Source organism: Chelonia mydas, chromosome 9 (assembly GCF_015237465.2).
Source record: "Chelonia mydas isolate rCheMyd1 chromosome 9, rCheMyd1.pri.v2, whole genome shotgun sequence".
Lineage (NCBI taxonomy): Eukaryota > Metazoa > Chordata > Testudines > Cheloniidae > Chelonia > Chelonia mydas.
In genome coordinates, this window is record NC_057855.1 from 81,903,849 (window position 1) to 81,920,376 (window position 16,528).

General features: G+C 46.6%; 1 protein-coding gene across 5 annotated transcripts in view; it reads left to right on the top strand.

Annotated features, from left to right (window-relative positions):
* ATP7A (ATPase copper transporting alpha) overlaps positions 1 to 16,528 on the top strand; it is a 58,907-nt gene that overhangs the window by 25,882 nt on the left and 16,497 nt on the right. For all 5 annotated transcript variants that reach the window (XM_037909816.2, XM_043523165.1, XM_037909817.2 and 2 more), the window contains 4 exons: positions 10,273 to 10,762; positions 11,726 to 12,463; positions 13,413 to 13,634; positions 15,483 to 15,643. In XM_037909816.2, the coding sequence (XP_037765744.1) occupies positions 10,273 to 10,762; positions 11,726 to 12,463; positions 13,413 to 13,634; positions 15,483 to 15,643 (1,611 nt within the window). The remainder of the gene's footprint in view (positions 1 to 10,272; positions 10,763 to 11,725; positions 12,464 to 13,412; positions 13,635 to 15,482; positions 15,644 to 16,528) is intronic.

Genomic DNA, 16,528 nt, shown 5'->3' on the forward strand with positions numbered 1-16,528 from the left:
ATATTTTTTTGAGTATCCAGATTATAAAGTGTGTGTGTGTGTTAGTAAAATGAGGCTTAGCAAAGTTCTACTAATGTGATTTGGTGAATTCATACTAGGAATTTACAGCTCTTTTGCTTATCTTAAATAATAAATGGGGTTATATCACCTTCAGCATTGGTTTACATACTAAACAAACTGGCCTGGGCTGGAAGTGACAGAAAATTTACTATCTGATGATGGTGTAAAATGAGTTAGTGGTCACCATCCAGTGCATAGTGGACAGGTGTTGGCATCACAAAAATATTGACAACTACTCCGGGGTTCCTCCTGCCCCGGAGCACCTGGCTACCGTGAGAGGCAGGGGGGACCATGGAGCTCCCCGCAGCTCCCAGCTGCCACGGGCAGGGGGACCCCGCAGCTCCAAGCCCCCATGGGCGGTGAGAGTCCCAGGGAATCCTAGGGGGTCTCCATTTTTGTCACGGATATTTTTAGTAAAAGTCAGGGACAGGTCACGGGCTTCCATGAATTTTTCTTTATTGCCTGTGACCTGTCCCTGATTTTTACTAAAAATATCTGTGACAAAATCTTAGCCTTAATAATGAGGAGTTGACCAGGCTGAGGTGTCTAGGCACTACTGCAACATACATTTTAAATAATAATAATAAAGTCTTGCTTTTGCAGACTTACTTTTTCAGCCATCTGCCCATCCCCTAATGCTTTCCCCGCCCCCTCCTGTTTTCTGTAAATAATCCATTCGGCGTTCTAAAACAGGCTGTTGTAGACCACACAACTCAGATTATATGTAAGGCTCTGTTTGAGCAGAGAGCTATAAACAGATTCAACAGAGGTCTGGGAATGTTACAGAGTGAAGCCCCCCACATCTCTGGTCTGTTTCCTTCCTTTTTCTTCTCACATTCCCATAATCCATCACTGCACCATTGTATGACAGATCAGAGTTGTGCCTTTGCGCAGTTTCTGCTTTTTAAGATTAGATTTGATACATTTGTTTGCAATGACTAATCCAGTTCAACAGACCTTCACTTTAGGGTTTTAATATGTACTGTAAAAAGCATTGAAACAATGTATGAAAGTTGCTGTGTGAGAGCAGTGTATGCAGTATAATAGAGCATAAGATTCTGAAATTGGCGGACTGCTTCTGTGGTAGAGCCTCCCACATCCAATCATGATGTTGTCACACAGGTGAACATAAATTAATTTATGGTTTTCATGAGTAGAGTCTCAGACTTCGTCTTCAGGTGAGCCCTCAAGGGCAAATGATAATGGAGAAGTGTCACTATGGTAGGTGTTGGAATTATTCATATTTTAAATTATTAGTATGGGAAATGAACAAACACTAATTTAACCATACATTTTTCTATTAAATCCAAAGGCCAAATGATACTTATACAATTGCTCTAAATAATCAGCAATTTACTACATACAAACAATAACAAAACATTTATAAACATTTGATCAAGATACTTACAAACAGGCTACACCCAGGGGCGCTTAGCAGAGGCGATGTGTGTATGGGCTTGTGGGGGCATGTGCCCCTCCCCATTTGCTGCTTGGCTTGTATTGAGCATGCTCACATGGAATGAGCATGCACACTAACACTGCTGAAGCCGGCTGCCCTCACTCTGCCCCTTCACTATTGGCAGGCCTGGGTCATCTCTGGTGCTTAAACCTATATTGGTTGGCTCCAGTGTGGTTAGGCAGGTATTAGCAATGAACCTTTTAAGAGTTTACTTTTTTAAACTGTTCAGCAGAAAAGTGATGTCATTGCCAATTACTGACTTCAGCTAAAAACCAATTTGAGACCGTTCACTCTTATTTCCATTCTTAACCCAGATAAGATTTACAGGGCCATTCCCCCTTCCCAAGGCCATTCCTACCTATCTCCTCCCCTCCTTCTTGTGGACCAACAGTTTTTCCGTTGCACCGGGTTCACATAAGCTTTAACACTGGTATGTGGTTGGAAAGGCCATGGTGTCTCATTTTAAGACAGATATTTTTTGTCTTCTTTAAAACCATCTGCAGTCACCCCTATCGATTAGAGGCATTCTTTTTAGCAATTTTCCCTTATCTCATTAGTTATTCTTTGAATTGGACATCCTCCCTATTTTATTCCTTCTGGCTGTATTATTTTCAAGGCCTTCCTTCTACTTGTTAATCAGGGCCTTTCTTTACAACGCATATAAGAACATAAGAACGGCCATACTGGGTCAGACCAAAGATCCATTCAGCCCAGTATCCTGTCTACCGACAGTGGCCAATGCTAGGTGCCCCAGAGGGAGTGAACCTAACAGGTAATGATCGAGTGATCTCTCTCCTGCCATCCATCTCCACACTCTGACAAACAGGCTAGGGACACCATTCCTTACCCACCTGGCCAATAGCCACTAATGGACTTAACCTCCATGAATTTATCCAGTTCTCTTTTAAACCTTGTTATAGTCCTAGCCTTCACAACCTCCTCAGGCAAGGAGTTCCACAGGTTGACTGTGCGCTGAGTGAAGAAGAACTTCCTTTTATTTGTTTTAAACCTGCTACCCATTAATTTCATTTGGTGGCCCCTAGTTCTTATATTATGGGAACAAGTAAATAACTTTTCCTTATTCACTTTCTCCACACTACTCATGATTTTATATACCTCTATCATATCCCCCCTTAGTCTCCTCTTTTCCAAGCTGAAAAGTCCGAACCTCTTTAATCTCTCCTCATATGGGACCCGTTCCAAATCCCTGATCATTTTACTTGCCCTTTTCTGAACCTTTTCTAATGCCAGTATATCTTTTTTAAGATGAGGGGACCACATCTGTACGCAGTATTCAAGATGTGGGTGTACCATAGATTTATATAAGGGCAAGAAGATATTCTCCGTCTTATTCTCTATCCCTTTTTTAATGATTCCTAACATCCCGTGTGGATGTCTTCAGAGAACTATCCACGATGACTTCAAGATCTTTCTCCTGATTAGTTGTAGCTAAATTAGCGCCCATCGTATTGTATGTATAGTTGGGGTTATTTTTTTCAATGTGCATTACTTTACATTTATCCACATTAAATTTCATTTGCCATTTTGTTGCCCAATCACTTAGTTTTGTGAGATCTTTTTGAAGTTCTTCACAGTCTGCTTTGGTCTTAACTATCTTGAGCAGTTTAGTATCATCTGCAAACTTTGCCACCTCTCTGTTTACCCCTTTCTCCAGATCATTTATGAATAAGTTGAATAGGATTGGTCCTAGGACCGACCCTTGGGGAACACCACTAGTTACCGCTCTCCATTCTGAAAGTTTACCGTTTAGTCCTACCCTTTGTTCCCTGTCTTTTAACCAGTTCTCAATCCATGAAAGGATCTTCCCTCTTATTCCATGACAACTTAATTTACGTAAGAGCCTTTGGTGAGGGACCTTGTCAAAGGCTTTCTGGAAATCTAAGTACACTATGTCCACTGGATCCCCCTTGTCCACATGTTTGTTGACCCCCTCAAAGAACTCTAATAGATTAGTAAGACATGATCTCCCTTTACAGAAACCATGTTGACTTTTTCGTAACAATTTATGTTCTTCTATGTTTCTGACAATTTTATTCTTTACTATTGTTTCAACTAATTTGCCCGGTACTGACGTTAGACTTACCGGTCTGTAATTGCCAGGATCACCTCTAGAGCCCTTCTTAAATATTGGCGTTACATTAGCTATCTTCCAGTCATTGGGTACAGTAGCTGATTTAAAGGACAGGTTCCAACCATAGTTAATAGTTCCACAATTTCACATTTGAGTTCTTTCAGAACTCTTGGGTGAATGCCATCTGGTCCCGGTGACTTGTTACTGTTAAGTTTCTCAATTAATTCCAAAACCGCCTCTAGTGACACTTCAGTCTGTGACAATTCCTCATATTTGTCACCTACAAAAGACGGCTCAGGTTTGGGAATCTCCCTAACATCCTCAGCCGTGAAGACTGAAGCAAAGAATTCATTTAGTTTCTCTGCGATGACTTTATCGTCTTTAAGTGCTCCTTTTGTATCTCTATTGTCCAGGGGCCCCACTGGTTGTTTAGCAGGCTTCCTGCTTCTGATGTACTGATGTTCTGATGCTTCTCATGTACTTATATATTTCCTTAACTAAACTTAAGATAACTCTAATACTTTAATTCCTCTTCGAGTGATTGCTCATGTGTATTCCACAATAGGTGTGCGTGCTCGCCACATGCACCGGTGCCGGAAGTTTTTCCCCAAGCAGTGCCCGTAGGGGGGGAGTGCCCCCTGCAACCCCTGGAGTGGCGCCTGCCTGGCGTGGTAAAAGGGGAGCTGCGCGCTCCCCCCCACCCTCAGTTCCTTCTTGCTGCCAGGGAAGGTGCGTCGGAACTACTCTGCTCCAGCTTTGCTGTAGCTCGATCTCCAGTACTGTTTGTTTGTTCAGTGTTAGTATCTGTAGTTAGTTAGCTGTTTAGTTAATTTAGTCAGTCAGTGAGCCTGGGCCGGGGCATGCCCCGTGGTTTAAGTTGTGCGGCTCTTGTAGGCGTTCTATGCTGAGAAGTGACCCACACGCAGACTGTTTGCGCTGTTTGGGAGAAACCCATATCAGCGAAAGGTGCAAGATTTGCAAGTCGTTTGAGCCTTGGACCAAAAGAGAAACGGACATTAGGCTCCTGATGGAGTTGGTGCTGGCCCCATCTTCAGCACGCCGCTCCAGAATGGTCCCCGGCACCACGGCGTTGGTACGTGGCGACCCTCCGGTTCCATTGACCAGTCGGCACTGCTCCCCGTTCACGGGGCAAGCCAAGAGGGCCAGGAAGACTCCCTCTTTGCAGCGGCACGGAGGGAAATCCAGGACAGAGGCTAGACCCATGTTGGGCAGTTGTCACTCACCACTGAGCCCCAGGACTCTGACTCACATCGAGCGGAGTAGCTCAGCCCCTTCGGAACAGGCTTCTCTGGATGTCCAGATGCCTTCCATGCCTGAAGCCCTCCAGGCGGCCCGGGACGTTATGTCCATACCAGTGCCAGGAGCGCCGCTGATGTTGGCCCCACTCTCCAGAGGGAAGCCGCTGCTGGGATCTCCACAGTCGCCTCCGGCTCGGTCTTGGTTGAGGGAATGTTCCCAATGCAGTTCACTGCCCAGTGACCACTCGGGGCAGAGTCCAGGTGGATCGCCCTCAACGCCGACCAGACTGTCTGGCTGGGTTCCATATGGCCGGGACTCTTGGCGCTGCTCGTCCTCAAGGAGTGATTATCGACGGGACTGCGGCAGGCACTACCAATGGTCCTTGTCTCAGAGCGGGTACCACAGCCAGTCACGGCATGATCATCGACGCCGTTCCCGCTCGGACTCCCGCTCCAAGTCTCCGCCAAGACATCGCAGTCCCGGGCGTCGATTGCTGGCATCTCGCCGTTGCGGGTCCGCCCATCGGGGCCGTTCGCGGAGCAGCTGCTACCGTCAGTACCAATCCTTCACATTGAGATTGTGGTCCCATGGCCGATGTCGATCCCGGCACCGCCGCTCCTCCCGGTCCAAAGGCAGCAGCAGATCATACGCCAGCTCGGCCTCCATTCGTAGCTGTCCTTCGATGGTCCAGACCAGCCAAGCTGAACAGCTGGCCCCACTGGTGCCGCAGCAGGTGCAGTGGCACTGAGCATCGTGGCTGGCCCAATGGTACCAGTGGGCACCGTGGCCTCTGGCGCAGCCCTCGGTGGGGGCTCACTCGGTGGCCAGAGCTTCGAAAGCACCATCGGCCTCCCTCTCCAGACCCCCAAAGAAGAAGTCGGTGGGACGTACGTCCTCGGCACTGTTCCTGGAGTCCAAACAGATGATGGACCCTCCAATGCTGGCTGATACCCAGAGCACTGCACTGGCCTCCTCTCCCCGTTCAAAGGAGGCGATTGTGGCCCCGCCCCCCTGCGCCCGCAGGAGGACTTCAGGGCCCATCAAGAACTCTTAAAGAGAGTGACAGCAAGCCTCCACCTCCAGGCAGAGGAGGTGGAGGAGCCCTCAGACTCCCTGTTTAACGTGCTGTCCTCGTCGGCACTGGGTAGGGTGGCCTTGCCTCTCCATGAAGGGGTGGCTAACATTTCAAATGCCTTGTGGCAGACACCAGCCTTGTTGGCCCCTATCTCTAAGAAAGCAGAACACAAGTACTTTGAACCCACCAAGGGGCATGCGTACTTGTATACCCACCTGGCGCCTAACTCCCTGGTGGTCGAGTTGGTCAACCACAGGGAATGGCAGGGTCAACCAGCCCCAAACCCAAAGAACTAAGAACTCTCAGAGACTGGACTCTTTTGCAAGGAAAATTTATTAGTCTTCGAGCTTCCAGTTGTGAGTGGCAAATCATCAGGCTCTCCTGGGCCGGTACGAATTCAATCTGTGAGGACTCCCTCCAGGAGCGCAATAGAAAGGAGTTCAAGGCGCTAGTGGAGGAGGGGGCAGTGGCCACTCGGGCGTCCCTGCAGGCAGCCTCAGATGCTGCAGATACGGCCGCACGATCCATGGCCTCCGCGGTGTCCATGAGATGGGCGTCATGGCTCCTGCTCTCTGGGCTTTCCAGCAAGGCGCAGTCCTCCATGCAGGATCTCCCGTTTGATGGGAAAGCCCTGTTTGCGGAGGAGACAGATACAAGACGTCACGTCATGAAAGACTCCCGCACGACCCTCCAGATTCTGGGCCTATATGTACCGGCTCTGGCAAGACCTAAGTTCAAGCTGCAGCAGACTCCCGTCCAGGTCGCCCTCCCGGAGTATGAGGCCTCCCACAAGAAACAGCGAGACTATAAGAGATGCCCTCAGAGGCAGTCTTGACGGCCCCCCAACCTGGCTCTTGTAAGGGCAAGCAGGCGGGGAAAAGGTGCTTTTGATGGGATGCTTGGGGGCACCCCACCAGTCCTCATCAGGGATCCACCCTCAATAAAGCTCCCCTTCTCCAACTGGTTGTTGCTTTCCTCCCGGAAAGGTCGCGGCCAACCTCAGACTGATGGGTCCCCACACCATCGCCCGAGGTTACACCCTCCAGTTTACTTCCTCCCCGCCCAGCCACCTCCCACTCCCGTCCCTATTGGGAGACCCCTCGCATGAGGCTTTGCTTGAGCAGGAGGTGGGGCGGCTCCTAGGACTAGGAGCGGTAGTGGCGGTGCCCAAGGAGTTCATGGGCAAGGGGTATTACTCCTGATACTTCCTTATCCCGAAGGCCAAAGGGGGGCTCAGACCCATCCTGGATCTGCGAGGTCTGAACCAGTACATGGTGAAACTCAAGTTCCGCATGGTTTCCCTGGCCTCCATCATCCCCTCCCTGGATCCTGGGGACAGGTATGCTGCCCTCGATCTGCAGGACGTGTACTTCCACATCCACATATTCGAGGGGTACAGGTGCTTTCTCCATTTCGTGGTGGGACAGAATCACTACCAATTCATGGTCCTCCCATTTGGTCTGTCCATTGCCCCCAGGGTGTTTACGAAATGCATGACAGTGGTAGCGGCCTACCTCAGACGGTGGGGGGTCCAGATTTTTCCGTATCTGGACGACTGACTGGTCCAGGGCACCTCCCAGTCCCAGGTAAGGGATCACGTGGCGCTCCTCCTGTCCACGTGCACTGCATTGGGCCTGTTGGTAAACAGCACCAAGTCCACGTTAGTCCTGGTCCAACGCATAGAGTTTGTTGAGGTGCTCCTGGACGCAGCGTCGGCCACAGCTTCTCTCCTGCCAGACAGATTCGAGACCCTGAAAGGTCTCATTGACTTGGTCTCAAAGTTCCCAGTGACAACAACCGGGGTTTGCCTGCAGCTCTTGGGTCACATGTCGGCATCCATGTACGTGGTCCATCTTGCCAGACTCAGGATGTGGCCCCTCCAACTCTGGTTGGCCTCGAAGTTCTCCTAGGCCATGGACAAGATGGACAAGGTCTTCACTGTGCTGGACTCTGTGATCACCTCCCTACGGTGGTGGTTCACCCCAAATAACATGCTCCAAGGGGTCCCGTTCAGGGACAGAGCCCCATTGTTGGAGCTGGGTTGTGGGACGCGTCGGACCTGGGTTGTGGGGCCCATGTGGGGAACTTTCAGACCCAAGGCCTGTGGTCGGCCCAAGATCTGACCCTACATATAAATGTCAAGGAAATCAGGGCGGTGTGGCTGGTGTGTATGGCCTTCCGCTTGCACCTGGAGGGCAAGGTAGTCAGGGTCCTCACGGACAACACAGTCTCCATGTTCTATATCAACAGGCAAGGCAGGGCCTGATCCTCTGCCCTCTGCCACGAAGCCCTGAGGCTGTGGGACTCTATATAGCCTACGACATCCACCTGAAGGCCTTCCACCTACTGGGCGCTCGGAATGAGAGAGCGGATTGCGTGAGCAGGGACTCTTCCTTGCAGCATGAGTTGTTCCTCCACCCAGAAGTGGCCCACTGGCTCTTACAAAGGTGGGGAACTCCCCAGGTGGACCTGTTCGCGACTCGACAGAACTGGCGATTTCCCCGGTTCTGCTCTGGGGGGGCCTGGGGAGGGGCACTATCTCCGATGCCTTTATCCTGTCCTGGTCAGGCCGGCTACTCTACGCCTTTCCCCCGCTCCCTCTAATCAGCAGGGTCCTGGAGAAGATAAAGACGGACAAGGCCTGGGTCATCCTGATTGCTCCGACGTGGCCCAGGCAACATTGGTACGAGACCGTCACGGGCCTGGCGGTAGCTCCACTGTGGCCGTTGCTGCTCCTCCCGGACCTGCTCTCTCAGGACCAGGGCCGCCTCCTCCATCCCAGCCTAGCGGCTCTTCACCTCATGGCGTGGCTGACCAGTAGTTAGGCAGAGAGGAGAAGACGTGCTCAGAACAGGTTCAGCGTGTCATCCTTGAAAGTAGACGGCCCTCCACTTGCCGCGCTTATTTGGCCAAGTGGTCTCTTTTTTCTAGATGGGTGGCGGACGATGGTGTCTCTCCCATGACCGCCCCGGTCCAGCTTATTCTTGACTACCTCCTCCACCTGAGAGCTCAGGGCCTGGCGCCTTCGTCAGTCAGGGTGCACCTGGCAGCCATATTGGCCTTCCATCCACCGGTGCAGGGGCACACGGTGTTTTCCCGTTCTATGACTGGCCAGTTCCTCAAGGGGTTGGACCGTCTTTTTCCGTATTCTAGACCCCCAGTTCCGCAGTAGGACCTAAACTTGGTGTTGACTCATCTCACGGGGCCCCCGTTTGAACCATTGGCCACGTGCTCCTGGTCTCACCTCTCATGGAAAGTGGCCTTCCTGGTTGCAATCACGTCGGCCAGGCGAGTCTCGGAGCTCAGGGCCCTGACCTCTGAGCTGCTGTACACGATCTTTCATAGAGATAAGGTCCAGCTCCGCCCACACCCCGCATTCCTCCTGAAGGTGGTCTCTGCTTATCACATGGGTCAGGACATTTTTCTACCGGTCCTCTGCCCCAAGCCCGATGCGTCCAGTGAGGAGCGCCGTCTCCACACACTCGATGTGCAACTGGTTCTGGCAGACCAAGCCGTTCAGAAAGTCCTTGCAGCTATTCGTCTCCTCAGCTGAGTGTGCGAGGGGCCAGCCGATTTCCATTTAGTGGCTTTCCAATTGGATCACTTTGTGCATCTGTTCCTGTTATGAGCTGGCGGGTGTCCCGCCGTTACCCATTGTGAAGGTACACTCGGCTCGGGCACAGGCCTCGTCAGCTGCCTTTGTGGCCCACGTCCCCATTCAGGACATCTGTAGGGCCGCCACGTGGTCTTCGGTTCACACGTTCATCTTGCACTATGCAGTCGTCTCCCAGGCCAGGGATGATGCTAGGTTTGGCAGGGCGGTACTCTGTCCTGGGAACTTGTGAACTCCTACCCACCTCCAACAGATATAGCTTGGAATCGCCTATTGTGGAATACACATGAGCAGTCACTCAAAGAAGAAAAGACAGTTACCTTTTCTGTAACTGGTGTTCTTCGAGATGTGTTGCTCATGTCTATTCCACATCCCGCCCTCCTTCCCCTCTGTCGGAGTTGTCTGGCAAGAAGGAACTGAGGGTCCGGGGGAGTGTGCAGCTCCCCCATACCGCGCCAGGCAGGCGCCACTCCAAGGGTCGCAGGGGGCGCTCTATCCCTATGGGTACTGCTAGGGGGAAAAACTTCCGGCACCGGAGCACATGCTGAGCGCGCACACCTATTGTGGAATAGACATGAGCCACACATCTCGAAGAACACCAGTTATGGAAAAGGTAACTGTCTTTTTCATGCTTATCCTACAGTAGATAAAAGCTATTTGACATTAAACTAGTGGGTGGTATTAGCTCTAAGTCATTTTTTTTCCTCTTCAAGGTATCTCTGGAAGGAAAGAATGCAACCATTATCTATGACCCCAGACTCCAGACTCCAGAATCCCTTCAGGAAGTTATAGTTGACATGGGATTTGATGCTACCCTGGCTGATTCAGACCCACAACCTATTTTACTTGACACTACTTTTCTAACCATTCCTGCTCAATCACATGTAACATGCGAACAGATCTGTAACGCCCTACTAAAGAACAGAGGTATCTTAGGTGTTGAAATTTCCTCTGACCAAAAAACTGCAGTTGTGACATTCATTTCTTCTATTATAAATGGCAACCAGATTATTCAGATGGTGCCAGGCATAGATTTAAATACTGCAGCACCAGAGAAGACATCAGGGACTGGTGAAGATTCCATTTGGTCCCAAGCATGTGATGTTGTGCTAAGGATGAAGGTAGAGGGGATGACCTGCCATTCTTGCACCAGCACCATAGAAGGAAAGCTTGGCAAACTGCAAGGGGTACAGCGGATTAAAGGTAATGCTTTATTTTAATTTTACATGTAGATTGTTAATTGATTACTCTGTCCTTTTTTCATATCTGTTGATGCGATCTGTCATGAAGTTAGGTCGTTCAGTAGGATGATTCACCTGTGTATCAGTGGAATCACAGTTTCACGTTTTAGAGCACAAGTGAAAATGAGTTTGATCTGATTCTAGTTTCTAACAGGAGCATTCTAGTCTCTTTCCCTTCCCCAGTGAATGAGCACTTGGCTACTTTACAAAACCGGTTTACAGTTTGGTAAAGTGCATCATCTTTGCTCAGGAGACTGCCAGGCCTAGAGACAACAGGATGCAATTAGTATTGAAGTTTGTTGACAGAGTGTCATAAAGAAAATAACCCAGTCTCTGACCAAGCTGTTGGTCTCACATGATTACTTTATGTTTTGATTGAGACAGGAGTAATAGAGCTCCTCTTTCTTTCATAGCTCTAATTATATTTAACTTTAAATAACTAACAATGTTGTATGTAAGGTAGTATCATAAAGGGAGATGGCAGAAACACATATTTAATTGTCTATAACATAAAGAAAATGACGTGGGGGTCTATGATGGAAGAGTTTGTTTAGCATTAATGTAAGAAATAACTAACACACTGTTGGGCAAGGCATGACCTTTCTAGGGAAAGGTCAAAAAATGAAGCAACAGGAGTTTAAGACCTGTTGCAGTATTAGGCACTAAAGGTAGAAAAACTAGATCACTTTGGGTACAGTTTTCAAAAGTATCTAAGTCCCCTTTTCAGTGATTTAAGCACTTAAGAGCCTAAGTCCATCCCATTGACTTTTGGTGAGACTTAGTGATTAAATCACTTTTTGAAAATTTTACCCCATTGACAAGATGCGCTGTTCATAGGACTCTCTATGGTCAGTGATGTTTAAATAGAATGTTAGGAGGGGATGGGGAGCAAAGACACTAATACATTTTTCTGTTTAATTTTTAGTTTCCCTGGACAATCAGGAAGCTGTTATTGTGTATCAGCCTCATCTAATTACAGCAGAGGAAATCAAAAACCAAATTGAAGCTGCAGGTTTCACAGCATTTATCAAAAAACAGCCCAAACCCCTCAAGCTGGGTGTTATTGATGTGGAGCGTTTAAAGAACACCCAAACCAAATGTTCAGAGGGAACACTTCAAAAAAGTCCAAAGCATATTAATGACTTAAAGGCCATTGTTTTCAGAGTCGATGGCATGCACTGCAATTCGTGTGTCTTAAATATTCAGAGCAGCATATCAGCACTCCCATCTGTAGCAAGCATAGTAGTTTCTTTAGAGAAGAAAACAGCTACTGTAAAGTACGACCCAGACTTCATCAGCATAGATGCGCTGAGAAGAGCCATAGAGGCAGTATCACCGGAGACGTTTAAAGTCAGTCTTCCTGATGAATATGAAAACGTTGAGCTTTTCAATGCACAGATATCTCCAGTGAAATCTTCTCAGACAGCTTTAAACAGCACCAACCAATCCGTTACTCAAGTTACTGTGGTAAATATTGAGGGAATGACTTGTAATTCTTGTGTGCAATCTATTGAGGGAGTCATTTCACGAAAGCCAGGTGTAAAATCAATATCTGTGTCTCTTGTGAATCATAATGGGACTATAAAATATGACCCTCTCCTAACTTGTCCAGAAGACTTAAGATCTGCAATAGAGGACATGGGATTTGATGCTTCCTTATCAGGTAATGCCAAGCTACATTTTTTGTACCGAGTTTGTATAACTAATTCACTTCCCTTCAGCATATCATACTGCCTAGAATTAAATGTACAGACGTATGGGGTACAGACTCAACTTGCTGAATGAGATACTATCTGTATAATTACTTTTCATGCTAATGGGGTTGTACATGTGGAGACCCACCCCTATAGTGTGGAGACTCATTTCCATAGTCCTCTGGATTAATTGAAGATTATTACAATAGTGGGTAAGGTGTAAATACAGCGGTGCTTGGTGTCACAACTAGGGCAGGTCTACAGTGCAGTGGCGCTGCTTCAGGGAAGATGCTAACTACACTGGTGGGAGGGCTTCTCCCGTCCATGTAGGTACTCCCACTCTGCAAGAGGTGGTAGCTGTGTCTACGAGAGAAGCCCTCCTGTCAACCTAGCACTGTCTATACCAGGGGTCAGGTCATTTTAACTGCATTGCTCAAGAGGGTACATTTTTCACACCCTTGAATGATGTCGTTATGCTGACCTAATTTCCTAATATAGGCCTGGCCTGAGTACTGTTCAGACATATAACAAGGAGTTGTTCCTTGCCCCAGAAAGCTAACCATTTACGTAACAGACAGGATACAACAGAAGGACAAAACAGATGATGTGGGAGGGTGAGTAAAAAAGGTAACAAAATGAACACAGGTGAGCAGAAAAACAGAAGTCACAGTTTGTCAGTTGCCTAACTAGTATCTAAGGGAGTGGTTTCTAGGCATCAGAGCAGAGGTAGGCTTAGTTATTTGACTTAGCATCCACAGAGCAAATACATGCATCTTTCTGATAAAGTGAGTGCAATTTGGCTTCTCAATCAGGAATACTACAGTAATGTGCAGTCATGCTATGTTGTGTCTGGGTCATAACTTGTTTCAGAGGTTGTTAATAAATTCACGATTTATGATTTTTTTTCCCACTCCCCAGCAAAGACAGAACCATTGGTATTAATAACTCAGCCTTCACTGGAAGTGCTGTTAGACTCTCAGGATAATATGCTTTACGAAACAGCGCTACACTCCAAAGTGTCACCAGTCCATGATGATAAACAGGAGGCAAGGACTCCATCGAAGTGTTACATCCAGGTCACTGGCATGACCTGTGCTTCCTGCGTAGCAAATATTGAGAGAAATTTGAGGAGAGAAGATGGTGAGATATACTTCAGTAAAACCTGTTAAATCTCTAAACGTGTTTTAGAGATACCTTTACAGCTGTCGTAGTGGAATTTTAACGTGCGTTAGAGGGAGAAACAACCACCCGTTGAATTTTGATTGTTTTACAGTGTACATCCTACACACTGTTGCATTACTGGGTATAAAGTATGTGGTCCTGCACACTAACTATAAAGCTCCATTGCCACACTTGATACATACTACTCTAAATTGCCTTGGCAGGAGTGGAATTATAGCAGTCAAAGGATTAAACACATTGTAAAATCAACTTTCTGATTTCTAGGGAGATTAAAACAGTTTTATCGGCTGCAGCCCCAAAGCACAAGGGAGAGCATAGAGGGTGACATAAAGTTGAAGCTTCTCATTTCATCAGTACATCACTCCCCTGTGCATTGGGGCTGCAGCTTATAAAACTCTGATCTCATACTTACTCCTAGGTACATACCCTCTGTTTGCCTGTCCCACCCATAGCATGGTATTAATTAGCATTCAACATGTGCAACACATTGACAATGTACAATACAGAAAGTCTCCTGCACTTTGAGAATAAACCAGTTACTGATGTACACAGTGGATCTTTAATCCTTAAAAACTCTGGTCAGTACAAAATGAATTGTTTCAACTTTTTAGAGGGCAAGTAATTCTTTTTAAAATGGCACTCATTTCTCCATTCAGTTTTTGTTTTTGTATTCTCTCTATTATTGCCCTTTTAGAAGCTAGACAATTGCATTTTGTTTGTTCAGCATGCTTAAAATGCTTTCCAGATTTTCAGCTCAGTGTTAGCTAACTCTCCCCATTACACAGACAAGCCCATACTGAGGCCAAGTTAACCATGCTTTTCCTGCTTTACTTCCTTGTGGCAACTACTTTCTCCCCTTCACTCCTCCCCGCCTTAGGTCATCAGTGGGGATGGAACCCAAGGTCCCCGGAACTAAAAGCAATGAGCCTTTACTGTTTGATCTAAAGGACCAGATAGACCTGGTAACTTGGAGGCGTTGGCAGACTCATAAAAACTGTTTGTGGTCTAGCAAATAGGGAGGGATAAAGAGCCAAGCTTTTACACCGTTACATGGTCCTAAATGTAATTCATAGTTATGACCATAATTCTGTGCTCCCTTTGCTAACAGGATGAGGAGCTCTGCAGAAGCAAAATACTGCAGGGTCAAATAACAATGGCAAATGAAGGCTATACTTAATCAGTTTAAAATAATGTGAAAGTTGGACAAATCTTGGACTATTTGATGCTTTAATCCTTTGGTGCTGGGAGAAACTGGAAAGTAGAGAAAATTCTTTTGTTCTGTGTTTGTCAGGACTGCGTGTTAGTTCCTTTCTCTTTCTCACATGTATTCAATCAGTTTATTTCTTACAGAAAAGGCCTTTGGCAATACAAATAGTGGGGAGCCCTAAAACCCTTACAAAGTGTGTTTCTTAAATTTCTTAAAAGGAATTTTTGAAAAAAAAAATTGAGGATGTTTTCGAGCTCCCTTAATGTATCATAAACTGGAATTTTTGAAATTAACCAACTTAAACAAGTAGTAAATCTGGCATTTCCCTCAGTTTTCCTCATCTTCCTTTACCTCTAGACTTAGATTCGTCCAGTACACATGTTCTCTCAGAGCCTACCTTTTATTGCTTGTTCTGAAAGTGCCCCCACAGCATGCTAGGTGCAGGCTACCTGTTTCACAGTTTTAGTGAATGTGGGTAATTGCTAGCCTCCTGTAATATGGTGATTGAGGTGCAGTATGTTTACTAAACTAAATGTGTTTGCACATTGTTCTAATACAATGTTTAATTAACACTGTACTTTCTGGTTGTATATTTCTAGGAATATGTTCTGTGCTTGTTGCTCTAATGGCAGGGAAGGCAGAAGTGAGATATGACCCTGCTATCATACAGCCATCACTCATAGCAGATCTAATCCGTGAATTGGGATTTGGAGCTACTGTTATGGAAAACTATGATGGAGATGGAATTCTAGAACTTGTTGTAAGCAGATCATTTTAATAAATAAAACCATATCAATAATTTATATTTATATTTATTGTTCAATGTGCATGTGTAATGTTTTTACTTCCTAGAAAGCTTTCCATACAGATAGGATTGTCTGATTCAAAGAAAAATAGATATTTGTAAAATAGATAGCTGCATTTGGCTGTTACCGTTGGATAAAATCTATGGTTAAAATGACAGTGTAAACTTCTGTATTGATTGATTAAAAGATAAATTCAAGATTCTGATAAAGCACCTTTAAATAGTACAGAGTTAAAAAAAATATTTTAAAAATTTTAAGAGTTCTTATGTTCCTCTGTTGATGTTTATAGGAGACTTATGGGCAGATCTGAGAATAGCAGCACCAAACATGGTTTTACATAAGTCTCTGTCTTAATGGCACCCATTACCAATAGTACTTGAATGCCTCACAATTCTTTATGTATTTATTCTAACAACACTCCTGTGATATACAGAAGTAAAGTTATCCCCATTTAAAAAGCTTGCCCAAGGTCACACAGGAAGCACCAGGGAACTGGTCCCAGGTCTCTTTAATCCCAGGCTAGCGCTTTAGCCAGTAGACCATCCTTCCTCTCCAGTTGCCTCTTCCCCACCTTCCTCTCCATGCATACTCCTGATTGCTGCATGTGTCCTGTTCGGTGTCAGTTCCAGCTTTGCTGTTACTAATAAACATGCTCTTCCAGAGCTTAGGGATAGTGCATGCATGTGAGTACCCCTAGAGCAAGACTTGAGAATGATGTCATCATGCTAAGTGTGAGACAGAAAATGTGACTGACCATCAACAAAACAGCTGAAGTTAACTTTTCACCCAGTGCAGTCCAATGCACAAACACCTTGGTCTACACTAGGAACTGGGTAAAA